General features: G+C 52.3%; 10 protein-coding genes across 10 annotated transcripts; 4 read left to right on the forward strand and 6 right to left on the reverse strand.

Annotated features, from left to right (window-relative positions):
• Positions 1–1888: 1888 nt before the first annotated feature.
• Positions 1889–3652, reverse strand: PtrM4_150400 (peroxisomal membrane protein PEX31; the record flags this gene model as incomplete). Its single annotated transcript, XM_001938523.2, has 2 exons — positions 1889–2380; positions 2429–3652. 2 exons carry the CDS (start codon positions 3650–3652, stop codon positions 1889–1891), a joined length of 1716 nt encoding a protein of 571 aa, XP_001938558.2.
• Positions 3653–4302: 650 nt separating this feature from the next.
• On the forward strand, positions 4303–4766 carry PtrM4_150410 (Pam16 domain containing protein; the record flags this gene model as incomplete). The annotated part of the gene is made up of 2 exons (XM_001938522.2): positions 4303–4305; positions 4353–4766. The coding sequence occupies 2 exons, from the start codon at positions 4303–4305 to the stop codon at positions 4764–4766; spliced, it is 417 nt and encodes a 138-aa protein (XP_001938557.2).
• A 650-nt stretch (positions 4767–5416) lies between these two features.
• PtrM4_150420 (TRF4, DNA polymerase sigma) lies at positions 5417–7665 on the forward strand (the record flags this gene model as incomplete). The annotated part of the gene is made up of 4 exons (XM_001938521.2): positions 5417–6360; positions 6420–7116; positions 7178–7440; positions 7587–7665. The coding sequence occupies 4 exons, from the start codon at positions 5417–5419 to the stop codon at positions 7663–7665; spliced, it is 1983 nt and encodes a 660-aa protein (XP_001938556.2).
• Positions 7666–8908: 1243 nt separating this feature from the next.
• Positions 8909–9928, reverse strand: PtrM4_150430 (TT-ORF1 multi-domain protein; the record flags this gene model as incomplete). The annotated part of the gene is made up of 1 exon (XM_001938520.1): positions 8909–9928. One exon carries the CDS (start codon positions 9926–9928, stop codon positions 8909–8911), a length of 1020 nt encoding a protein of 339 aa, XP_001938555.1.
• A 2029-nt stretch (positions 9929–11957) lies between these two features.
• PtrM4_150440 (PER1, membrane protein) lies at positions 11958–13079 on the forward strand (the record flags this gene model as incomplete). The annotated part of the gene is made up of 3 exons (XM_001938519.1): positions 11958–12114; positions 12201–12972; positions 13025–13079. 3 exons carry the CDS (start codon positions 11958–11960, stop codon positions 13077–13079), a joined length of 984 nt encoding a protein of 327 aa, XP_001938554.1.
• Positions 13080–13379: 300 nt separating this feature from the next.
• On the reverse strand, positions 13380–15039 carry PtrM4_150450 (Fungal-lectin domain containing protein; the record flags this gene model as incomplete). Its single annotated transcript, XM_066110055.1, has 4 exons — positions 13380–13485; positions 13548–14236; positions 14286–14598; positions 14654–15039. 4 exons carry the CDS (start codon positions 15037–15039, stop codon positions 13380–13382), a joined length of 1494 nt encoding a protein of 497 aa, XP_065960038.1.
• A 2539-nt stretch (positions 15040–17578) lies between these two features.
• PtrM4_150460 (uncharacterized protein) lies at positions 17579–19548 on the reverse strand (the record flags this gene model as incomplete). Its single annotated transcript, XM_066110056.1, has 3 exons — positions 17579–17862; positions 17947–19255; positions 19306–19548. The coding sequence occupies 3 exons, from the start codon at positions 19546–19548 to the stop codon at positions 17579–17581; spliced, it is 1836 nt and encodes a 611-aa protein (XP_065960039.1).
• A 40-nt stretch (positions 19549–19588) lies between these two features.
• On the reverse strand, positions 19589–20139 carry PtrM4_150470 (uncharacterized protein; the record flags this gene model as incomplete). Its single annotated transcript, XM_066110057.1, has 2 exons — positions 19589–19726; positions 19771–20139. The coding sequence occupies 2 exons, from the start codon at positions 20137–20139 to the stop codon at positions 19589–19591; spliced, it is 507 nt and encodes a 168-aa protein (XP_065960040.1).
• A 274-nt stretch (positions 20140–20413) lies between these two features.
• Positions 20414–22572, reverse strand: PtrM4_150480 (uncharacterized protein; the record flags this gene model as incomplete). The annotated part of the gene is made up of 2 exons (XM_066110058.1): positions 20414–22343; positions 22394–22572. The coding sequence occupies 2 exons, from the start codon at positions 22570–22572 to the stop codon at positions 20414–20416; spliced, it is 2109 nt and encodes a 702-aa protein (XP_065960041.1).
• Positions 22573–23137: 565 nt separating this feature from the next.
• On the forward strand, positions 23138–24973 carry PtrM4_150490 (CVT17, putative lipase essential for disintegration autophagic bodies inside the vacuole; the record flags this gene model as incomplete). Its single annotated transcript, XM_001938515.1, has 1 exon — positions 23138–24973. One exon carries the CDS (start codon positions 23138–23140, stop codon positions 24971–24973), a length of 1836 nt encoding a protein of 611 aa, XP_001938550.1.
• Positions 24974–25343: the final 370 nt, after the last annotated feature.

Genomic DNA, 25343 nt, shown 5'->3' on the forward strand with positions numbered 1-25343 from the left:
TGGGGTCCAAAGTCGTGGAGGGATGACATATCGACCTGTCACCGATTTGACGCCCACCTTTCCAGGAGGAGGAGGGGGGTGGAGTTAGGCTGGTTTCTGGACCACCGATTCCTCCATACAGGTCGGCGATGCGAGGGACATGGGTGGAGAAAGTGGTTGAAATGGTGCGGTTGCTGAGCCCCCACACGGCCTGTAGTCGGGAACGGCGGCTGCCTGTTTGGACCACGGGTCGTCGGCTGCTTCTGTTTGGGCAGCTTTGGGCCGGCCCGGTGTCTTTTCCAGGCCAAACTTGTGTTTTGTGGAGGCGTGGGTTGAGGTTCTTCCCGGCCGTGGTATTGGATACGGGTGTTTGCCTCACTTCTGACTACTTTGGTTGTTTCCCATCAACCGCTTCATAACACGTTGCCATGTGTATCTGAAAGAACACCGAAGTGACGTCTCCTACTGGCTTCTTGGAATGATATCACAGGGCCCTAATATTTGAACTACCAATATCGTCAAGTACTTAGGTAGCCATCGACCGGCATCGACCCAGTTTGTTCACTAAAGTTATGCTCGGGAGCCCTGCGACGGGCCGGACTACATCTATGCACGTGGGGATAAAGCTTACCTTCCAGACCCCTTATCGAGAGTTTACGTCTCAGCCCCCTACTGGCTATGCCGCTAAACGAGACCAGGTGACACCTCCTACCTATGTAAACCCCGCTCTTACCAAGTCTAAGCATGTGAAAGACATGTTTCCCGCTACTCAAAGTCGCGGAAAAGACCGCTCAAACAGATCAGGCCCGGAAGATTTGCAAAAAAAGGAGGCTTCAACCCCACACTTGCTATGCTGTTAAACAGTCACACGGAACGTTCTTCGGAGTAAAGACTTTCTTCCTCGCCTGTCGCGGTAAACATGATAGACGTCAGTTATGTTGACGTCTAGCTTGGCCTCTAGCGACTAGACTAACCCCAGACTAGATGGGTCACCGGCACGCCGCGTGATATGATCACGCCCTATACAGTAGTTCCGATCCAACTACCAAGCTTTGCTTTTGTTCTTTCTGAACCAATCGTGGCGGTGCGCTAGTATGCATCACGTGGGGTGTTTAGCTAGGCACTAGGCACTAGGCACTCTTCACATGTGATGTACATGGCCAAATGTCCTTGGCATGCCCTATCATGCGCAATGAGGTCTTAGCAGTATTACATCGATAACATATCGGCTCAACAGTCTCAGGTTCTCGATCACCTAGTCGGGATTCTACTCCAACCGCATGGCACCGAAGTGCGATACTTGACAGCGACAATGTGGTTGAACCCTGCTATTTCATCACTAATCGGCGTCTCCGACGCCTAGAAAGATGTTTTTATGCTGGGGTGTCTAGTATTTCATGTTGCCCATGTGATGGTGTGACGACGGTGAAAGTGACTCTGTTTCGGTGCGGTAACATATCGACACGAAAAGCCCCCCCGAGGTGATCATCTAGTCAAATCTCCACTCCGATCAGTCTCCACCCACTGTCACTGCAGCGGAATGATAGGTTGAGTTTTGGAAAGCATCTCGTAAAGGGATACGTAGTCATCATCCAGGGGCTCCTGTGATGTCTCGGCCGGCGAAACAGCATACCATCGGCACACTCTAAGTCGCTTTGGAGAGATCTCGGGCTCCGTCGGAAAAGAGCGGAAGAAAATCTTGACACGTCATCGTTGGAATCTGGACTCGTATTAGGTAAAGAGTTGATATGATATCGCAGTGTGGCTCCGAGTGGATGAGACGACGCTGACACCGCCCCCTAAACCCTCCGGCCCCAAAGAAAAGAATAAACCACTCAAAGAGAAAGACAAAGACGGGGACTGCACTTGTACAGACAGGAAAGAAACGGAAAACGCTCTCTTATCACCCTCAAATATCAAGATGTTGCCGGATATCATCGCCTAACCTCCACTCCTCTTCGCGAACAATCCGCTCCAACGGGCTCTGTACATCATCCTCCTCACTCCTTCTCGTCCCAGTCGTTCCGCTATCACTAACAACAGTCGCGCCGCTCACACTCCTGCTACTACTATTTGTTCTCCTCTTCCTTTTGAACCAATTACGCTTGCTCTTTGTGCTGGCCGCATCGGTATTATCCGATGCTACAGACGCAGCGTATTCGCGGCCATCGCCTTCGACAAGCGTGGGATCAGTGCTAGATGCGACGCTTAGGTTAGACGAGAGCTTGGTGAGGTGGTTGAGGTCGGGGTCTGTGTTGTTGTCGATGGGTGTGGGCTTAGGGGTAGGAATGGGAGTGATGTCTGTTGAGGGACTTGCTTCGACGAGTTCGGCATCGCGGTACCATTTCCGGCGACGGGTATAACGGCCCCAGCCGTCTTGGCCTCTACGACCGTCTCTCCACTGAATATGTTAGCATATGCGTGCTGTTGATAGAGGATATGGACATACCTTGTTGTCATAGTATATCCACCCCGATTCTTCTTTCGAAGCGCCCTTGTCGCCCTTGGTGTCCTTGTCTCCGCAATCAATCTTCCACTCGCTGCCCTGCACCCATCGCCAACGCGATTGTCCACCCTCAATTTCAGGCAACTCAAATTCCTCCTTGGGTGGGACGGAATTTAGATGCTCATCAGTCCAAGATGCTCGCTCGTAAGCAAGCATAGACGACGTCCATCCGATGCCGAGCCATCTTCGCTGGTTCTCGTAGATGGAAAAGGTAAAGCGTACTCCTGTCGACTCGGGTTGGCGCTTAGCCGCGAGCGAGGCTGCAACTTCCTGTGTACTCTTCTTGCGAGGTGGAAGCGGAGGTGCTCCCTTTCGATCTATGGACACGATTTCACCAAAGTTCAAACCCGTGATGAAGGCGCAGATACGTCGAACGGTCTTTGATCTCCATAGTAAGGTGCGGGTAATGCGCGCTGGTCGAGAGTGCCAGCTTAGGATGACTGTGCCTACGGCTAGCACGACTCGCTTCGTGGTCAAGATATAAAAGGGCGGGAGGGTGAGAGCTATCCATAGAGGCAAGACGAAGAGGATTCGAATGAACAGTACAGTGAGGGCTGGCCGTGTTGTGGCTGAAGTCGCAGTCCTTTGGGTAGACAGGAAGTCGGTCAGGCGCAGGAATGGATCGAGTAGGATATTGCAGCGCGAAGTAAAGAGTTTCAAGCTATCCACAATCTCCTCTAAGCTCTTGTGGTGGACACTGTTGGTGTCCGACTCGATCCGATTGTGTCCCTTTTGTTTCTCGCCCGTCCACCCAGTCGACGACAGTGGTGAATACCTGCGCGTGTACATGCCCAGTATCAAGCCCGATACTACCATGATAGGCCCAGCATACCTCGTCACGGCGTCGCCATACATGACAATGGCCCAAAAGCTCGCCACCAGGAGAAAGCTCTCCCAGGGGTCGCCCGTTGTCCATGTCACGAGGCCGGCGAACTTGTTCAATGGTAGTATGAAGGGGTGCGAATAGGCGAGCACGCGGGTGACTTGGGGCGGAGTAGCGGCGAGTAAAGGCGACTTTTGGTGGACGAGTATGGCCGAGCGCAACTTGGTCTGTGGTGATGACTGGCCTAGGTTGGCGGGTGAGAAGGTGGCATAGGTAGGCGGATTCGGGTCGCCGGTGGACTGCGGGGACGACGCATCGTGGCTATTTCTCGATGGAGTGGACATGTGCTCTATCCAGGGCGTATCTAAATGAGGATAAGCATCGTGTTTGCGCGACTACATATGTGTCGGCCTGGTGGTCGCGGTTCTGGACATTACCGACCTAGTGCGGCCATGCATGGAGATGTGCGTCATCGCCTGGCCTGCGCGGAAGAGGCTGTGGACCGTGTTCTCGTCAACCCACGCGGTTTGATTGTATAGAGGCTGATTTCCCGGGAGTAGTGTCTAATGTCTGGGGCTATCTACAAGTCCGGAGCAAGGCAGTTATTCATGGTACTGCGCTTAGAGTGACGTTTCCGGCGGGGACGCGTGAGCATGTGAATGCCTTAGTCCGAGGGGACATGCGGACGCCCCATGGCTGATACCTCGGCGATAGCTGCCGGATGAACAGACGTGGAGGGTATTTACAAGTCTTGCTTCACATGCGCTTAATTTTAGCTTGATTACTGCTGAAACAGCCATGAAGATGAAGTTTGTAGGAGTGGCAGTTTGCGATCGTGATGTGATTGGGTGGCCACTTGTCGATCACGTGTGAGCCTCGGAAACAGACCGAAACTGCGGAAGGCGATCCAGAAATTTTGGAGACGACGCCCTCGCCGACAGCAATCACAGATCCGACTGCACGCTCGCTATCCGACTGCACTCTCTCTGTCATCATGGTATGTTTTGCAGCTGTTCGCCTCCCGAAAATGCCTAACAATACCAGGCCCATCGCATAATAACCCAAGTCGTCTTCTCCGGTGCCCGCATAATAGGACGTGCCGTTTCCGAGTCATACCGTCAGGCCGCTGCCTCACAGAAATATGCTGCTGCCAGTCAGAATGGTGGAGGTGGCGGTAGCGCATTCTCCTCGTCAAACATCACCATGGACGAAGCCTGCCAAATCCTCAATGTTGGGCCCGGCAAGATGGGAACCATTGAGCTAGACGTTGTCACAGAGCGATTCAAGAGGCTGTTCGATCTGAACGACCCAAAGAAGGGGGGCAGTTTCTACCTACAGAGCAAAATATTACGAGCAAGGGAAAGGATTGAGAGGGAGGTACAAGGACATCAAAGAGTGGCCGAGAGGGAAAGGGAACTGAGGGAGGGGTTCAAGCCGAAACTCACAAAAGAGGATTGAGACGACTCATACCAGGCACCCACCACAATGGTATTACTCGATACATCAAGACAAGACTCGACAAGTCAGGCAAATACTGCCGAGGAGCCCTCTTACATTTGAGCGGCGTTCAATAGGTTTGAAGAATTCAAAGGACACAGTGCAGCGATGGCGCTTTAGGTTGAGTGTAGTTTGAGTGGCATAGGCAGTGCTTCTCGTCTCTCCACTCATGTATATGTATTCATCATTGTAACTTTAGACGTTTATCAATTAGAGTGTTATCCATGACGAAATCAATCATGGGCTATTACAAACAAAGGCAAGACTTGAGCAGACAACCCCTTTATCCCACCCAGGTGACATGAAACACTTGACATATTACATACCCACAATGTCAAGTCTCTTATTGTAGTCAGCAAGGAGAGGTGAATTGCCAAGTGGAGTCGCAATCTCACCCCACAGAACCTTGGAAGCCGGCGCAAGCGAACGGCGCTAACAAACGCCGCGCTAACAAACGGCGCTAACAACGTAGGTAGCGGCTGGCACCCCAAAACTTTCGCGCCTCCATGCCTTTATCCAACCACACCACAACAGCTCTCAACCGCCCGCTCCAACAAACAAAAATATTGGCTGCGCATAACGTTAGTCCCCTACTGTTAACGTGACGCGCAATGGGCGACTCGTATCGACCTCGACGACACAGTCGCGACCGTCCACTGGCGGATCGCATGACCTTCACCGGCGGAGATGGTGACAGCTATCGACCCGGCGGTTCGCGCAATGGCAATCAGTCTCAGTTTACATTTGAGCACAGTCATCAGGCCCCGCGCTTCCCCCCTGACTCGTCTTCTGACATGCGCGACTCTGGTCCTGCCTCGTCGAGAAGGCGCGGAGGCCGTGGTGGTCGTGGTGGGGCGTCCTATCGACCCGACTACACCAACGGCTTTCGTCGAGGTAGGGGTGGCTTCAAGAAGACTGCCCCTCACGAACGCGCTTTACTTACCCATCGCGACGCCGGCACCCCTGAGCGCGCCCTTGGTGTTGCTGACGGATCACACCGTTTCAACAACCCAGACGACATGTCTGACGACGAAGAAGCCGACATGGACGTCGAGAGCGACCAAGACGGCGAATCCAGTGAAGCGCGAGAGGCAAAGACTGCCCGCACCCAAGCCAAGCGTGCTGACGGTGACTCGGTTCCCAAATGGTCAAATCCTGATCCATACACTGTGTTGCCCCCTCCAGATGAAACCACGGGCAAGAAGCGCGATGTAGTGAAGCTTATCCGCAAAACCAGAAATGCAGATGCTGAGAAGGCAGCCGGTCACAACTCAGTTGTTGCCAACGATGATTTCATCTCATTCGACAACGATCCCGAGGAGGACGAACCTGCACGTGGCTCATTGAATGAGATGACACACCTTCAGAACACTGTCAATGGAGGACAACAACCGCCAACTGACCCCTGGGCCCCCCGTACCCGAGGTAATAATAAGCGTAAGGCCACATCAGGTGGCGTTGTTGATGACTGGCTACCGCTCCCCAATCAGACCTCGACGCCTTGGCTTTCCGCTGAAGATGTCTATGTTCATCTCTCTGGCGAGCCTGACAAGTGGTAAGTCTCTAATCAACATGGAGCCCTGAGTCTGGAATCCTTTTACTGATATGATACAGGCTTCATAACGAAATCCTTGACTTCTATGACTTCGTTGCGCCCAAGGCATACGAGCACGATCAACGCAACAGGCTAGTCAACCGCATCAACAGCGCATTGGGCCAACGCAGGTTCGCCCATGACAACGGACGTCTCCTCTGCTTTGGCTCCTTCCCAGTAGGACTCTACTTGCCTACGGCTGACCTGGATCTTGTCTACGTCTCTGATAGGCACTACAGGGGCGGCGAACCTGTCATCGATGTGTCCGATAGAAAAGCTAGCAAGGGCATACTCTTCAAAGCCGCCAGGAGGCTGAAAGACACCGACATTCCCCAGGGCTACGCCCAAGTCATCAACGCAAAGGTCCCTATCATCAAGTTCCAGGATAAGTTGACCAAACTTCAAGTCGACATTTCCTTTGAAAACCTGAGCGGAGTGCAGGCCCAAGCCACATTTGTCGAGTGGAAAGCCAAGTACCCCGACATGATATACATGGTCGCTCTCATGAAACAGTTTCTTGTCATGCGTGGACTGAATGAAGTTCACACGGGTGGGATTGGCGGCTACAGCATTATTTGTTTGATAGTCAGCTACCTTCAGCTTGAGAAGAAGCCGGAAAACCTTGGAGAGTGCTTCTTGGGATTCCTCAAGTATTACGGCAACTTTGACCTGGCTAGATATCGCATCCAGATGAATCCTCCTGGCCTTGTTGAAAAGGTAAGTCACTATCAACGCCCCAACCCAACATCTGCAGTACGAAATTTGTTAACACCTGCAGACCGCTTATGGCATCGATGGCCGCCCGGAAAAGTACGACGGCCTCTCCATCCAGGACCCGAACCGCCCAGAGAACAACATTTCCGGTGGATCACATCGAGCCCGGGTTGCATTCGATGCGTTCAAGGAAGCATACCTCACCCTGCAAGACCGCATTGATGCTACTCGCTCAGGCCAAAACATCGGCCCCAGTATCCTTGGATGTGTGTTGGGTGGCAACTACGAGTCTTACGCCAATCAACGATATCACCTCCGAGCCCTCCAGTGAGTATAAATGCGCTGAATTTGAAGTGGGATGGTTTGCGTGGTGCTTTACTTTGAGCGTTCAAGGCGTTGCATTTCTGTTTGCTACTTTATATCTGCCTGTCGTTTCGGAACCCCCCTAGGACTCAACTCACATCCCCATCTAGCCAAGGCCAGGATCCCATGGAAATCGACAACATCGTCTACAAGGCGACGACCATGCATCTCAGGCGTAGTGGGTACTGAGTGGCACAGCACATTTCCAAGGAGCAGCAAAGACGCCAACCGATGCTTTGGAACTACTGGAACGGGAACCGCAATAGCTCGCAGGATGATCAGCCTCAAAGTATGGGAGTATGGCACAAGGTGTGAATGTGGACTGGATAGGCGAGTACGAATGCTTCGGCACGGTCTACTCACATTCGAACAGGCGTAGGGCGGTGTGCTTTTTTGTTTTTCAACGCCTTCGTACGATTAGATACCCACACACTCGAGGCGTTTTTTGGTGGCTATCTGCGTGTCTCCTCTGGATCAACCTTATCGACCGGAATAAGGGACCCGCGCACGCAACCATCGTGATCTCCCACCAGACCTCGACGCAGCTACCCGGGTCCTTTTTTTCGTCACCGACGTTGATTCTGTCCGAAAAAAAGTCCTTTAATCGATTATTACAATCGAGCACGAGACGCACAGCTCAGCCCATCGGTATAACGTCCTTTCCCCCAGTGTATATTAGAAATCCCTCATGAGAATAGTCCCCCCTTTTTTTTCCTCATTTCTCTTGTCGCTTTTCTTCTTCCTCTTCTCCAAACTAACTAACCACTGAGACGACCGCAAAGTCAGTCTCCCACTGCTACACTAACTTATACTAGGGTCCGAGATTGTGTGGTCATTCTTCGCCAATGTCAACACTGTCGACGACGTCTTTTCTCATTGAGTTTGGTTCAGGCTTTATGCATGGGCTCGAGGATGAAAGATGTCGTTGGCTTTACATTGACGTTTTCGACTACTGCCCAATTACCCAAGCAAGTATCCTGGTGTGATGGATATCAGTCGCAGACTCCACTTCCAATCAACCACCTCGACACACTGTACATAGTATTCTCACCCATATCTACAACGACGAACACATGCACAAGCAGCCTCATAGTTACATAGGTAGGTCAAGGTATTAAGAAGTATTTTTTTCATTCATTGCTGTGCATATATGACCGCATGGGGGTATCTAGCCATGATCCTAAGAAAGTGATCTGGCGACTCTCAATCCCATAGCTGATCTCTAAAAAAAAGAAGAGGAATGAGCTACTCTGCTCCCTGTATCCGCCCGCAATCGCGTCACTGCATGTGAGCGTCCTTCTTTTTCTGCACATATAGGTCACACTTTCTCACGTGTGAGTGTGTACTCTGGGGTATCTATCTCTCCCTCTGGGGTGATTCATGGCATCTTTTCTTTTGTAAGTGTGATGGAGACTGCAGTCTTGGACAAGACTCAATCATCGCCAAAGACAATGAAGCTCGCCTCTTCAATCTCGTAGTAGGATCCACCGTCCGAGTCTTCATCTTCAGACTCAATGTCCTCCCAGTCGCTATCGCCGTCGTCGTCTAGGAGCTCGTCGAGGGAGTCGTCGTCTTCAAGTGATGGTGTGTCTTCTTCGTCTTTGGTGTCGAGGTCCACCTCTTCTGTTGCATACATGTGAAGCTCTACTTGCGAGGAGGTCTCTTCAGGGTCTTCGGGGGTGTTGTCGTCTTCCTCCGGGTTCTCAACTGTGTATTTGCCTGGCTCGTACCGTGGCGATCTTCTATGAAAGTACGGGTTGGGTCTTCCGGGGTGGAAATCAGTGTCTTCGGCAAAAGCTACCGTGGCTGCCTTCTTCTTCGGTTGTGATCGGTCATCCTCATGACTGCCAACGGTCTCGTTCCAGTAGAGATCCACTGCCTTGGCCGCAGTTTGAATGTAGTCGTATTTTGCTTCAGGATGTTGCGCAGACCATGCAACCTCTTCTTCGGCCATGGTTTCCAGCTTGGACAGTTCCTTGAGCGTACTGACTTTTCCCTTGGACCACGCGTTGTATACGGTTTCCTGATGGTCTGAGCTGGTGAGGGTGCATGATGGTGCATGTCCGCCGGCATTTGCAAGGGCTCGTGCCAGGACTTGCATGTACCGAACGTGGATTTCAACGATGCAGACGGGACAACGCGCTTGTAGCTGATCTGCTGCTATCGGGTGCATCGCGTGTTGGCAAATCGGCGCCACTGGCGAATCGAACGTGCGTACCAGCGACTCAGGACGAGAGGGCGCAACGTGGCCAGAGATGTCCTCAAAGATGTCTGAGAAGTAGCCAGAGTCCTGGCGTTTGAGCCACTGTTGGAAGTCTTCGTACTCGTGCGCATTAGGAATGAAGCCTTGCTCGGCCGGCTTGGTGTTGGTGTGCAAGCATTGCCATTTCTTGTACTGCTTCAGCTCGCGCGGCGGCATAATGATGCCTGCCGGAATGTTCGGGTAAGCCATGGTGGTGTCGTGGGTGCGGATAATATGGCGGTAAAACTTTTGGTGAGTGTTTCTGCTGGTAGACTCCAGTCGCTGCGTGGCAGGTTGTGAAGTCGTGAAGAGCCGATTGTCGCCCGACTGTTCCCGTCTGGTGAGACCAGCGCAGTTGTGAGGCGCGTGGCGGATGCGCGACTTGTTTGCTTGTGAACGTGATGGCGGACTCCACGAGTGCGGCGCACACAGATTAGATTACGAGAGCCTTCTATTGGTTGGCAGTCGCGTAAATGGTTGTCGCAGTGCCTTTGCGCAGGTGGTGAAAGTGAAGGCGGGCTCGGGCCGCTTAACTCCTATTTCACAAACACGAGCGTAAGAATGCTTATGGCCGCCACGGACTGGCGTGAAACTTGGTTTTCTTGGTTTTCTTGAACGCTGCTCTTTTTGCCACTTGTATGATGTTCGCTGTGCAAACTTCGCGCTCAAACGCGGTACCCAGTGCTGACAAGGTTACCCAATTTCTCTACTTCGGGGATCTTAGAGTTCCAGAAAGAGGCCATGATTCTAGGGCAAAAATGATCCATTCCTTTCTCTTCGCGGATGTTGGTGAAGGGTTGGCGGGGTCAGGTATGCCGAGTGGCCTTCACTTGGGCCGGCGTCGGATGCTGATGTGGGGGAGCGGGCTGCTATGAGCGCGGGGCAGACGTGTCTGCTATGAATGAGTTTGTGGGTTTGCTGCTGGCACTTCACTGTCGATCGCGAGTTGTTTCGCGTCTTCAGTGGGGGTGGGTTTTCTAGGTGTGTGTGTTTGTGTGAAAGGAACAAAGGGCGATCGGATGTGGGCTGGGCTTTGATGGTGCCGGCTGCTGTGCGTCATGACCCTGACTCAGGAAATAACCGTGGCTGAGCCTCGATTGAACTGTGGCGCAGTGCTCTGGACGCTGTCTATCATATCATCAGACCATCGGTATTACAGTAGTCTCACATGCTTCTTGTGCATAAGACGATGTCAGTAATTGCTTATGGCTTGGCAGTTGGTGTAGTGATCTCATTTTGATAGTGAGGCATTAGATCATGGTGCCCTTCGATCGGTAGTACCGAATTCCAGCTCTTTCTACCTGCTACCAAGCTTTACATCCCTGAGCATACCCTGTAGCAAACGGGTTCTGCAGACATGCTTGAGTTCAAGTCTATCTGCTTCTTGGTTTATCAAAATCTGTTTCATCCAGATGGTCAAAAATAAGGGTGTAATCTAGGAGCAAATGCATCTCTCTACTGAAAACTCGTGCATATTGAAACCAACAGCGCATGACCTACTACAGTTCAAAGCCAAACAAACAGCCTTGCACGAATGCCATTAGATTTATATGACAGTCATCTTCTCTTTATGTCAGAAGAGCCTAAGTAGCCGAGCAAAAATAGCCCACATTCCAGCCAGCTGAGGTGCGAAAAAAAAGTAGCCTATGCCGGCAAAAAAGATGCGCGAGCCATCAGACTCGAGTACTCAGCTGTGGACGGATGGATGATCGAAATCCAGACCTCCCGCAATTTTGCGTGATGCAAAGCGGGCGCTCTACCACTGAGCTATACGCCCTGTTGATATTGGGATTTTAATTCCTTATGCAATATATGACTGTCAACAGCATAACAAAGCAGCTACGTGTGTCGATAAATGGTAGCGGGCCGTATCCTGCAAACTGGAACTGCGAGTGGGGCCCTGGAACGGCGCGTTGCCGAAAGAACGCCGACCACTGCCCAAACCACGGGTCGATACCAAAATGTCTTGAACAGTCCACGCGTAAACAAAGCCACACTTCCACGTCCAAATCCCAAAGTCTTAATCATATCTCTGTCGCCAACACAAACACCAAGGATACACATGTAATCCTTGTCTAATCTTGAATTGCCATGGGAAACACGACAGTTCACCGGACTGCCAAGACCCTGTCGATCCGCTCCGCCCATGCCATCCCGACACGCGCCTGAAGCCGGCAACACCCTCCACCCAACCCACGCGCATGGCAGCGTCACTGTACCTCCAACGTCTTGACCGACCATGAAGTTAGGAATCGCCTCGGCATGGCAAACCACAGCCATCTTCTTCCTCCTCAGCGGCGCCGCCCAAGCCAGTCTGGGTGACCGACTCCCTGAATTCAAGGCCTGCGTGAAAGTCTGCGAGAGTTCCAATTGCGGCGACAATGCTACTCCGATACGTACGTTTTTTGCATCTTCCAAAAAAGAACGACGGACGTGTGGTGGGCGTTTGGAAGAATCGAGGGCTGATGATTATGATATGTAGCTTTACACCGTCGGCTCCTCCTTTGGGACTGTCCCTCTGAATGCGATTATACATGCCAGCATATTATAACTGAGCAACGGCTCGCGCGCGATCCGCCCTACATGCAACCCGTCACGCAATTCCACGGAAAATGGCCTTTTTACCGCCTCATGGGTATGCAGGAACCGTTTAGTGTCCTCTTCTCTCTGTTCAACTTCCTCGCGCACGACTGGGGCATGTCGCAGCTGCGCGACAAGATACCGGCATCGTATCCACTGCGGAAATATTATCTCTGGTTTGGCTATGTGGGCCTGGCTAGCTGGACTTTCAGCATGATATTCCACACACGCGACTTTGGGTTGACGGAGAAGTTGGATTATTTTGCCGCGGGCGCGAATGTGCTGTATGGGCTTTATTATGCGCCTATTCGTGTGTTTAGGTTGGACCGCAAGGAGCCCAGGAAACAGAGCTTGTTGAGGCTGTGGACGGGCCTTTGCATCTTGTTGTACACACTGCATGTGTTGTACCTTTCGCTGTGGTCCTGGGATTACACCTACAACATGGCCGCCAATGTTGCCGTCGGCGTAGTGGCAAACTTGCTCTGGAGCGGGTTTAGCTACGTGCAGTACCAGAAGATTGGACGGACGTGGGCTGTGTGGCCTGGTCTTTGCGTAGCCTGGATCATCATGGCAATGAGTCTCGAGTTATTGGATTTCCCACCGTGGATGGGCATGATTGATGCGCACAGTTTGTGGCATCTGGGCACTGTGGTGCCAACGGTTTTATGGTACAAGTGAGTTGCTACATGCCATTACTTGTGGTTCATGAACTAACAGATGATCCAGCTTCCTCGTTAGAGATGCCCAAGAAGATATAGCAGGTACGCGCAAGGACGGATGAGAGAGACTCTCTGAGAACTTTACCATCCGAATGTATACCAAGTACCGTCGCTTACACATGTTCGTCCCAGGAAAATTGCCTCTTGCCGGATACACTGGCACTGGCGATCGAAAAGATTGAAAGCCCACGCTTTGTTGCCCCCCTACCAGTCTTACGCATATGCACTACTCGCTCTGTACAAGACACTATAGAATGGTATATTCTTATAGTAAAATTACACAAGGCTACAATACATACAGCTTTCATATCATATCATTATTCATCAACAGGTGAAAAAAGCAGAAACCATTTTAATATCTCCTAGTCATCTGGAATCCCCAACGTCCCTCTCGTCCACTCCCCACCATTCAACCCCCTCGTAAACGCCGTAATATCATCCCCCTCCGACTGGAAAAACACATACAAACTATCCCACAGCGTCCTACCCCCCCTCCTTCTCCGCAAACGCCGTAACTGTCAAATGCGTACCCCCCCAACGCCTGCACAGGCCCCGCCGGATCCGTAATCGCAAAACTACTCTCATCCCCAATAGACTCTGTATTCTCCGCCGCAAACGTAACATTGTACCCGCGAATTGTGCGATCCGCCATCTGCGCGTAGAAATACGTTGTATACCCCAGCGACGTGATGGGGTGGACATTCTGTATAGCAGCTTTGGTCGCATTTTGCCACGAGTTGATCGGGTGAGTGTCCGTTGATTCGGCGGTAATGTTTGTGTCTTTCCACCACATTTCCACGGTTTTGGCTTTGTTGCTGAACATGGCGTATGTGGTGTTGCCCTGGCCCCAGCTATAACAGCCCACGCCGGCGTGGGCGTTGAAACCATTCCAGCGCTGGATGTGCACCCAGCTGTCGTTTTCTTGGCCAGAGTACCATGCGTATTGCTCAAAGCTAGTTTCGTCGACGGGGAACCAAATGTTCATTCCTTTGGAACCGGCAAAGGGCTGCGTGTTTGGCGCGCCAGAGAATGTGGGGAATTTGGTGAAGTCGTTGTCACCGTAGAAGTTTCCTTTCCAGCAGGCTTGTAGGCCGACGGTAGGGGCATCGTAGGCGGTTAGGTTGAGGGTGTTTAGGGGGCCGGGGGCCCAGATGGAGGAGATGTTCGACTGAACGGTTTGGGCGACTGTATTGGATTTGGTGATGTAGAATATGTGGAACTTTGATTCACTGTGAGCGAGTACATATATAGGGGTTCTGGGGCCTTACATATTGTGTTTGGTTAATGGCAAAGGAGACGGCGGATATAGGTGTTGCGGGTTTCGCATCGTAAGCCACAGTCTGCGCTTTGGTGCCGCCTACCCATTTCCGGTCCGTCGTATACTGCATGAATCGAATGTCGCCCGTGTGGTGCTGGAAGTAGAGGGTAAAGATCCTGCGTTGGCCTTTATTCCACGATTCGCCCGCGAGAGCAATTCCCGTGCCGTTGAAGACACCCCTTTTGGAAAAATACTTTTCGTTGAGAGCGCCGCCAACACAGAACTCCGGGTTTTTTCGACAAACGGGGTTTTTTATTTCATCACTTCCACGCAATATGTCAGCGTCTTTCGCGGCGGACATGAAATGGGTGGACTTACCTATCTTTTTGCAAACCGAGTCCTAAACCGAGTCCCAATGCTAGGGCCAAGATAGCAATGACGATAAATCCGAGAAGAATAGCTAAATTCCGCCTCTTCATACCACATGTTCTCTTATCCTTGGGTCCAGTGGGTATACTAGGTAGAGGTTCCGCGGCTTCAGGGGCATCATACGGATCAACGTGTTCCTTGAACCCATATGGTCTTGCATATGGCGGCGCTGTACTCGTATCTTCAGTGGGTGCATATGATGTCGGTCGACCGAACTGTCCAGGCACAACTTGTGGGGCGGAAAAGTCTGGCGTGACTATTGCGCTTGCAGGACTTCCCATTGACATGTGTGTAGACGCGCTGACCGGCGTGTACATTGGTGTTCCGACTGGCATGTGTGGTGTCTCTTTCTCATTCGAATATCTGTTTGTCATTAGAATCCCATTCACTGAATCTTTTGCGCCGTACACAATTTACTCCTCTTCCACAGCACAGCCACCTCTCAAAGTTTTCGTAGCACACTCTGCAAGACACGGATTTTCACCCACATTTTTCTATACGAAGCTGTCTCATTCGCCGGTAGTTCCTGTGGAAACTGCCTGCCATAATCCCGTTCCTCGGACAATGGAGCCGACAAAACAGTCGGAACAGAACTTCTGCTTATCCCAGAATACGATCTTCCCAATTCTCCCGGTGGATACATTTGCCCATTCTGCAGCGGTGGCGACACCGGCGGCGACGGAAGAGGAGGAGGAGACGGAAACTGCGGAAGAGGAGGCGAAGAAGGACTCCTCATTCTATCCTCGCGATAGCTCGTACCATCCCGGTGTTCCATTTTCGACAGTTCCAATTTCACTCAAGTCATGGGAAAGAAAGAAAGAAGAACAAAGAAATTCGAAAGAACCAAACGACAGACGCAGATCTTTTGAATACGAGTCCAACACGGAAAGGGGATGCCCACATCGTAAGCCCAATAAACCTGCATATGCACCCGTGCGGGCGATCGTAATACCTATCTGGAGATACGCCGCGCGACGACCGTGAACGCTGCAGGGCCAGGCCTAGGTCAGCCGTCAGACAGGGTGTACACACCATGCCCGCGTACCAAACTTTGTTTCTCAGGCCAGAAAACTACAAAGGCCCACCCTTGCATCACCCTTCTGTGCGTGCGCGCGTGTATCCAATTGCACGACAGCGATGGGTTACAGCAAACAAGTCATCGTAAGACAGATTGCTCTCGGCGGGGGCTTTTATAACAGCTGAGCTCTGCTGAGCCCCAACTTGTGTGCTTCTTCACAGCCTCTACGCTGTTGTACAGTCATTCTGCAGATGGGGGAATTTTTCCCGCCCCATGGCTTGCTATCAGCATCCGTTTTCGGCAGGGTATGCGCACTGCACTGTATGTACTCCGTCAGTTTGAGAAAAGGAGAAAAATCCCAATCCGGGCATACGCAAATGGCATTTCTTCGATATCGATGTCAATGTCGTCAAGTCGCTGCAGGAATACGGACGATTTGCAGTGGCTAGGACTAGGGCGCCGTGCTTGGACGTCGGCTTGTTTAGTTCCAAGCCTTTCAGTTCTAAAATCAGACCGAGTCGTTGAAGTCCGTCCTCATAACCAAGACGCTAGCAACCAACTAGCGACTTAGCTCGTTGTCTGCCAGGGCTGAGAAGCCGACATGTCTAACATCTGCTGATGTCAACTTTCAGTCATGAACATGAACTCCTGACTTTTGCCCTATCTTGCATTGAAACCTTCGACTTCCAGAGCTGTACTTAGAGAATCGGTTTCCTTCACTCACTTCCCAATGCCAGTCCAAATGGGATCTAAGTGGAAGGTCACCGTTATACGCTATCGAGACGACGGGACCACCTAGCGATCCAGCCCAACGCCGTCGGCTGTTAGGGCTGAGAAGCTAAGATGTCTGATGTCAGTCCAGAAGCCTTTGAGTGCTTTAGTCGGCTTTCCTTCGTAAATACGCACTCCTCGCCACCTAACGCTCCCTCCCCGGTTCCTCCTTCTCCATGCCTCATCCCCACAGCCACCTCCACCAATTCTCCCCCTCTTCTTCCACCATTCTTCTTTCTTTTCCCCTCCATCCAAACCTTAAACCCCTTCTAGCGGCACGCAACTACCCACTAGCACACGTCACGCAGAACGCAGGCACCAGACAAACAACCCAGTGAGCTTCTGGACCAGAGTATGGTACCACTGCCATCATAGGCTTGTTGCGTAGAAAGCTGAGCTTTTACGGGAATGTGCGTGAATGTGAGGTTGAGAGTTTAGATGAGTTTAAGTGGTGCTGGCTAGGCCCGTTAGGGATGCAGGAAGAAGTGTTTCTTTACACTTGGAGTTATGTAGGTACGAGTTTCTTTCTATATCTGTTGGTACGATTGCTGGATCATAGAAGACATATAGTCCATAGCGTGAAGACATAGTCATAAACATAGACGACGACCTTGGTAAAACGAGGATAATCTTCCAACGGATAGACAGACAGACATATACAGTCTCTATCACTCCCACCCATCATTATCATGTACAAGACTCCCTAGAAGAAGAAAAACCAAACAAGAACAACAACATCCAATAACGGAACATTGGTGCTCAAAGACTATGCACCACAATAAAGCGTCACGCCTGACCCACTGACTTGGATATAACCCACCCACTCCACCCCTCTTGCATCCCACATCCAAGAGAACGGTGGAGAAAAACGTAAAGCCATATCATATCATACCATACGTACATCCATCCAACCTATCCAACCCGTCCCATCCATCCATTCATTCATTCAATGCCCCAGAAGAACCAGCAGACTCCCTCTCAGGCCCAACCCGAGATCCCAAACCCAGCCTCCCAACCTTCACCGGAATGGCATACCCAAACCCACCAGCACCACCGAGAGCGCGCACAACTGGAGGCCAGATATTCTACTCCTGTGACCTTCCACCGCCCATGCGCTCAATGTTGGAGAGTAACCGGCTCTTACCGGCGTTGCTCTGACTCCTGTTGAGTGCGGAGTTGTTGCCTTGGAATTTGATGCCTCCTGGACCGCGAAGACCGGATGGTTTGGCGATGCCGCTACTGCTGCTGGTGCTGTTACCACGCTCGTGCGTAGGGCCGCTCATTGAACTGCCTGGACGGCCGCCTCCGAGAGAGGATCCGGGACGGGCGGGGGCGGGGCCTCCAGCGAGGAAGCCGGTGCTGCGCATTGCTTGCTGAGGAGGAGGAGCAGCAGCAGCAGCAGCAGCAGCTTGTTGCTGAGGCGCAGTAGGTGGTGCAGGCGCCATTTGCGAACGACGGAGGTCTTCTTGTTGTAGCTCTTCCATCTTTTCGCCGCACATGGAAAGCATTTGTTCTGCGGCAGCGACCAATTCGCCCTTTTCGATGCGCTCGGCTTCAAGGTCTTCGACGAGAGAGTCGTGGGATTTGCGGAGTGATTGGAGTTCCGACTGTAGGCCGGCAAGTTTAGCCTTGAGATTCTCAATCTCTGCTCGTTGTGCCTCCAGCATCTGAGCATCTTCAGCATTCCGCGTCGGTTTGGATGGCGAAATTAGACTATCGTCGTCGTTTTCACCAGGGCTGATCTTGCTAAAGGTGTTGTCGCGTTTCTTCTCTGCCTCCTCGACTTGTCGTTCGAGGCGAGTGATTTGCACCCGGAGCTCCTTGCACTTTTCGTCGGCCTTCTTCTGGTAGTTGTCCTTGAGTGCCTTGATCTTCTTCTCGTGCTTGGCTTTATAGGCTGTGTGTAAGTCGCGCGCAACTTCATTGACCTTTTCAGCAATAGCAGACTGACACTCCATCTCTGAGTAGATCTTCTTGTTTTCATCTCCCTCATCGTTCTGGATGAATGTGGTCATATCCACGTTCTTGCTTTCAGCTTCAATGACCTTGGTCTCGAGCTCAGACGAACGGTTCTCGGCGTCCTCTGCACGTCTCTCAGCCTCAGCCAATCTCGCGAGGAGGTCTTCACGCTCAGCATCGTTGCGAGCCATTTCTGACTGAACGTCTTGTAGTAGCCTCTGAACCTCTTCTCCCTTTGATTTCCAGTCTACCATCTGAGTCTCTGCATATTCGCGCGCGGAGCGCTCTTCACGAACTGTCTCTTGTGCCTCGCCAACACGGCGCTCAGCATCGGCGATTGCTTTGGAGAGGGCACCAATCTCAGCTTCCTTCCCTGACAAGCTAGCAGTGAGCGAAGAGACTTGGGATTGGAACTGAGATTTGACAGACTCCAGCTCTCGAATGGTGACAGTCGGTAGAGACCGCGGTGTTGGTGGAGGAGGTAGTTCAAAGTCCAGTAAATTCAGCATTTGCCGGCTCTGGCTTGGGGTGCTTGGTACTTGTGAACCACCCTTTGCCGGCGATCGTTGGCTCTGGTAATAGGAGCGGAGGTTGGGCTCTGTTGTGGACTTGTTCGGCGTGGGACGTACGCGCGACGAAGAGCCGTGGCGGGATGAAGAGAATGACTCAATCTGTGCAGTAAAGTCCAGAAGGAGATTTGTGGTGTCATTGTCCTTGTAAGATCGACGGGGTGTAGGGCTAGGCGTGCGCTCTGCGCGGCGGACTGTGGAGGGTGTCATCTGAGCGCGGGCGCGAGGTGTAGCCTGTAGAGTTGTTAGTTTCGAATCTTGCTGTCTTCTGGGAAGTTACTCACGTCTGGCGCTTCGCTCTTGGCAGGGCTCTGCTTTAGAGATGCAAACTTGGTCATGTCTATTCCAGGCATCTCGGAGAAGGAGGTAAAGCAGGTATCGTCAAAATCCAACGACGTGGGCTCGGGGCCGTCCGGGTTGAAGTCTGTGTTGTCCATGCCGAAATCCACCTCGTCATTGTAATCCCGCGAACTTGGCCTAGCAGAGCTTCCGTAGCTTTCCATGGGTGTCTCGTCCATGAATTTCATAGCGGCGGTCAAGCCTTCGTTATCGCGAAGGGGCCTCTGTTTAAGAGGGGATGAGGCCGGCCGTTTCGATGGGGTTATCGAATTGGATGGGGAGTGCTCTGCGATCGAAGCCTTGCGTTGAACCGAGGCCGACGGGGTATATGAAGATCTCGATGGAGTTTCCCCTCTGTGGGAGCGGCTGCTCATTAAAGACTCGGACCGCTCTCTAACAGTTGACCTCACTGGAGTGTTGCTTTTCCTTGGAGTTGAAGCGCTAGACTTGGGCTCAGCATCCTCGTAGTCATCCATGAGGTTCTTCACCGGCGACGTCTTCATCGGGCTATTGCGCTCTTTCAGCCCAAATCTCTTCTCAGGCGATACCCTGAAGGCGGATTGGGGAACATTATCGTCCAAGTCGACCAGCGACTTCACCGGTGTCCGCACAGCATTTGGCGCAATATTTTCCTGATCATCCGCCACAATTTCGATGTGATCCAGGAATGGCGACGAAGGAAGGTCGTGGGACGCCATGTCCATATCCTCGTCCATTATGATGGCGTCGGCGTTGGCGTTCATCTTCTCTGGCGACAGGTGCGACATGGAATCCGCCATGTGTGCGATTGGCGAAATGTTAATTCTGTTGAGGGTTAGAGTAATGGTGCATAGCGCATCACGGTCTGGCCACTGTGTTGTGGTGGTTGTTTACACGTCCGTGCACATTGTTGCTCTTCCCGATGTGGTAACCCCCGGTTTGGCCGAACAAAACGCTAGGCCTGTTCACAGCAACGCACCCTGGTAAATATTGAGAAGCGCAACCAACGCCGCCTCACCCGTACTGGATTTTGTCTATGTTGTTTCTAACGCGAATACAATGACGCCAATAACTCTAATAATTGATAGCCCCTCTTAATGCGCCGGCCAACCTTTGATACTCCTTTAGCAGCTCCTCTACCTCCTTCAACTTCAAGTCTTGCGCATCTTTAGCTTCTACAAACCGCTTCATAGGCGGTGGTGTTTTCTTTAGTTGCTCCAACGCAGCGACTGCCCTCACACCCTTTTCATCTGCTTGCAACATGTCATTTGTGTTTGATCTGCTCAGAGGCTCAGGAGAGGGTGACGCCTTGGCCTGTTCCTGGACTGGTGATGCCAGAACAGGCGTCGTACTGCTACTCACAGCACGCGCGAAGCGAGGTAGTACGTTTATACCAGAAAAGCGGTTGAGGGGGTTGAAAGTATTGCCCATGTTGCGAAGAGAGTCAACAGCGGACGTGTTTGCCGCTGGGGGTTCAGTCTTGACCGCCGCTGGCGACGCTGCCTTCTCTTCGGCTGCTGGTGTAGATGCAAAAGCGACTCGTCGTCCGCTCGTGCTGCCACCCGACTTTGTAGAATCGACACTACGATCTCTGATCTGTCTCTTGCCAGCAAATATATCCGCCATCTTCGCATCCAGCCCTAATCCCCTATTGCTTGAAGTCTCGTGATGCTCCTCACCCTGAATTGAGCTGGAAGCGCTGACGCTCAAATTGTCTTCATCCCTATGCTCGCGAGTAGGAGAGCTCACAAGTTTCATTGCGTCTTCTAGCGTCTTGGGCAGTACCGGCTGTTCTAGAATAGGACTACCTGGGTGTTTGTCTCTAAGACCACCGAAGAAGAACTTGAAGCTTGTGTCTAATGTAGTATTTATTCTCCCTAATGCTTGATCGGCTGAATCAAGGATAGAGTCTCGAACTGCATCAGAGGCAGCTTCGATCTTGTTGGTCTGTGACTGAATAAGGTTGCTCAATCGCCGCTGAGCTTTGTTTGTAGTTGGACTTGAGGGCTCCTTCGGAACGGACCTTGCTATGGGGGTAGCAGGAGTCTGTATCAGGTCTGGTGCTTCAGATAGACCCAAGGACATGGGTGTAATCTCTTGTTTTGGGGTTGATGGCCGCGAATCCTGCTTCTTGTGGGCGGCCTCCTCTGCCCGTAACGAAGAGAGGTCAACGGTTTCTAGAAACGCGATGGCGGCTTCAAGATTTACCAAACAATATGCCGTCTCGCCATCCATCCGGCTAGAGCCCCTAAAGCGCTGGATAAAGTTCAAATCGCTAATAACGTTCAAGTAAACAGGTGGCATAGTGATGAGTGCGTAGATGAGAGTAGGGAGAATCTCGTCAGCAGACGAAGTTGCAGGGAATATCTTGGAGAGGGCTTCGACGATGGATTTGTGTGCCGCAGTCAGATGTTGAACCTTTCCGAGAGGGTATTTCTCGTCGTTCATCTTGAGCAAATCCTGCCTGGCAGCCGACAGGTACTCCCGAATCTCGGGTTCCTTCTCCTTTGCCTTCTCACGTTCTTCCTCGGTAAGCTCCTCACCAGTCATCAGAAGCTCGTTCAGACCGATACCGACAAGGGCGAGAGATGCCGTACGCGATCTCAGCTTATGGTCTCTCTCCTCGTCGTCGGTACTCCTGTGCCGCCATATCCGCTGGTATACTTTCTCGCATACTGCCCGCTCCACAGCCTCTTCGAGTGCATATCGCTTTGTCTCCAGAGACCTTCTAGCCTTCTTGCGGTCAGCCATCTCAGTCGCGCTAAGCATCTGTTGTTCCCCTGACGGGTCGCTCCCCTTGCGTATCGATCCTGGCCTACTCGAAGGAGAGGTTCCTCTCTTGGCATTGGCAACGAATGCATCGCTAGTGAGTCTAGCGGAGAGGGTGGCTATGTGTGTATTGATTTTGCCAGAGGCGCGGCCGTAAAAGTCTTGGAACATGTCTGATAGGGCATCGGCGGACAGCGGAGTGGGATGGACTTTGGCCGTGAGGGACTCCAGAAACCTATCAGAGCATTAGCGACTCCTTGGTGGACTTGAATTCAGGCGTGGGACCTTTCGGTGAGGCTGCGAATCTCTATGGGCAGTTCTTCGAACGTGTCCGGAACCTGTGGCTCTTCGGCACCATGCACATCCTCTTCACCCCTTTTGGCAAACACATCGCCCTCATCGTCTTCTGGCACCGGAACGGCCTTGAGTGGATCTAGCATTTCCGGTATTTCGGGCACCGGCATGGTGCTGGCCCGACTTATCGACAACGGGCTCTGGGACACGGATTCAAGGCGAGTGAAGGAGCGTGAGGGATGCAGGTTTTTGGGTCGTTCGGCCATGGTGATGTGCTAATAAGACGTCTATTTGGATTTTATAGATGGTCGGGTGCCTGCATGGAAAGCACCTAGGTAGAGCAGCTGTGAAACTGGATGAGCTTCACGCGCGTTCACGTCATGCAGCGCGGTTCCGAATGGACCGGAAGTCGATTTGGTCAGACTGGGCCGATGTATCCAACATTCGAAGAGCCAGCCGTCGGAATTGGCTGACTAAGAGCAAAAGGCAGCGAGCGACTATGGAGCCGGGGGCGCACATATAGTTTGTTGAAGCTCCACAGCTCGCAGGCCATCAGGAGCCATGGTAGCTCCCCGCGCATTCTCCGCACGTGCAAGCCGACGCCACCAGCGTCTGGGGTCAGTGTAGCACTGATCGTCATCGATGCATCGAACCACCCATCGCTCTCCAAGCACTTGCACACGCGTTTCGCTGCCATTTCCTGAGACTCTCGTTGCATATAGTAAACAGTACATGATGCGTCGACGACTGCTTTGTTCCTCGGCATCGCGCGTCACAGCTTCCCTGGTCCTGTCGTTCCTCGCCGCCAGCGTTATAGCCGATATCCCCGTGTTGCCGCCTCTGCCTCTGCCGTCCAACGACGACAGTAGCGAAAAGGACTTTACTCTGCGTCATGTTTTCCACCATGGCACCTACAAGTACCCGGAGCTGCACAGACGTCTGGATATTCCAGAACAGGCAGCAGTATGGATGGCCCAAGGGGACGACTCGGCCAACCGCCAGCCTATGCCGCGCCTGCGAGCTAGGTCAGAGGCCATGACCATTCAGCGAATGAGAGACAGGAGCAAGGAAACCGTCAACGGCATACTGGAATGGGGCAGAATGAAGGGACGCGCTGTGCAGCTTCCCGAAGAAGACTGGACGCTCGACGACATCACCGGCCCCAACGTGACTGATAGGGAAACCGTCCTCAGCTTCGCGCGCATGGCCTCGGACGCCTACATCCTAGAACCGAACACTGGTCAATGGGAAGACGTTGGTGGTGGTTTCAATTACACCGAGGACTTTGGATGGGAATCAGATGGACTGCGAGGTCACATCTTCGCCGACACCAAGAACCAAACCATTGTCATCGGCCTCAAGGGTACCTCACCCGCCATGTTCGACGGCTCCGAGACGACTACCAATGATAAGATCAATGACAACCTCTTCTTCAGCTGCTGCTGCGGTCAGGGCGGTCAATTCCTCTGGCGACAAGTTTGCGACTGTCAAACCTCAGCCTACACGTGCAACTCGACGTGTCTTGTGACTGCCCTTCGCGCCAAGAATCACTACTACTACGCCGCCCAGGATCTATACCATAACGTAACTGCACTGTACCCAAATGCTGAAGTATGGATGGCGGGTCATTCGCTCGGCGGTGCTGTCGCTTCTTTCCTCGCCCTCACTTTCGGGCATCCAGCAGTCACCTTTGAGGCGGTCCCTGAAGCCATGCCGGCCGCGCGCCTTGGTCTGCCAGTGCCTCCTGGTCATCAGATTGGCTCGCTCCAGCAGCGTAAATTCACGGGCGGCTTCCACTTTGGACACACAGCAGACCCCATATACATGGGTGCGTGCAACTCAGCTACCAGCGCCTGCACCATTGGCGGCTATGCTATGCAGAGCGTCTGCCATACTGGGCAAAAGTGCGTCTATGACACAGTCAAGGACTTTGGCTGGCGTCTTGGTATCGGCACCCACAAGATTCTTGAAGTCATCCGAGATGTCATAATGAAGTACGATGAGCCTCCCAAATGCGAGCCTTATGCAAACTGCACCGACTGCTTCATGTGGGACTACTTTGAGAGCAACGGCACTGAGACGACAACGAGCTCCAAGCCTGCTGCCACATCGACGACAATGCGGTCAACTCGTACCAGGACGGAAACATGCAAGACGCCTGGTTGGTGGGGATGTCTCGACGAATCGACGACCACATCCCACCCCAAAACGACTGTTACGACGACCGAGACTACCACGAGCTGCAAAACACCTGGCTGGTTTGGGTGCAAGGATGAAGTGATAATCACCACGACGAGGAAGTACACCACAACGGCAGCCCCGGCTCCCACTGTGACTACAACTTCAGCATCTCCGACCTCGACATCGTCCTGCAAATACCCGGGTTGGTTTGGCGGCTGTCTTGATGGCGATGACCCACCTGCAAAAACTCATCACACACCCAAGTCGACACCCACCGCTACTTCTACCAGTTGCACATCGGAGGGGTTCTTCGGCGTGTGCTATGACAAGTCGAAGAAGCATGGGCAGACCAGGTCCCAGCCTCCGGTAACGGAACGGATGGAGATGTAGTGGATGGGATTATTAGGAGGTTTTGGTGCGATTGATTTCTTCGTATATTCACATAATCAGGCGCAAAGACACGCATTATATCCAGGTTTTTAGCAGTTTGGCCAATTCAGGGTTTAGATGGGCATTCGCGGATATGGCCATGTTGATTAGCAATAGCATGTGCATAACTTCTCGAACCGGTGGTGTGTACAGTTCATTAACTCTAGCCATGCATGCAGTGGATCCACAGCCGAACGGTTTACCAAGATGCCGGTATGGCCATGTTCTCATGGTGTCAAGGATTCCCCTCGGCTTACCTTGCCGATCCCCCAGCGGTTGACAGCAACATGTTGATGGTGAAGTGGACGAGTCATCAACCCAGGGGGCGCTA

The sequence above is a fragment of the Pyrenophora tritici-repentis genome, chromosome 9 (genome assembly GCF_003171515.1).
Source record: "Pyrenophora tritici-repentis strain M4 chromosome 9, whole genome shotgun sequence".
Classification (NCBI taxonomy): domain Eukaryota; kingdom Fungi; phylum Ascomycota; class Dothideomycetes; order Pleosporales; family Pleosporaceae; genus Pyrenophora; species Pyrenophora tritici-repentis.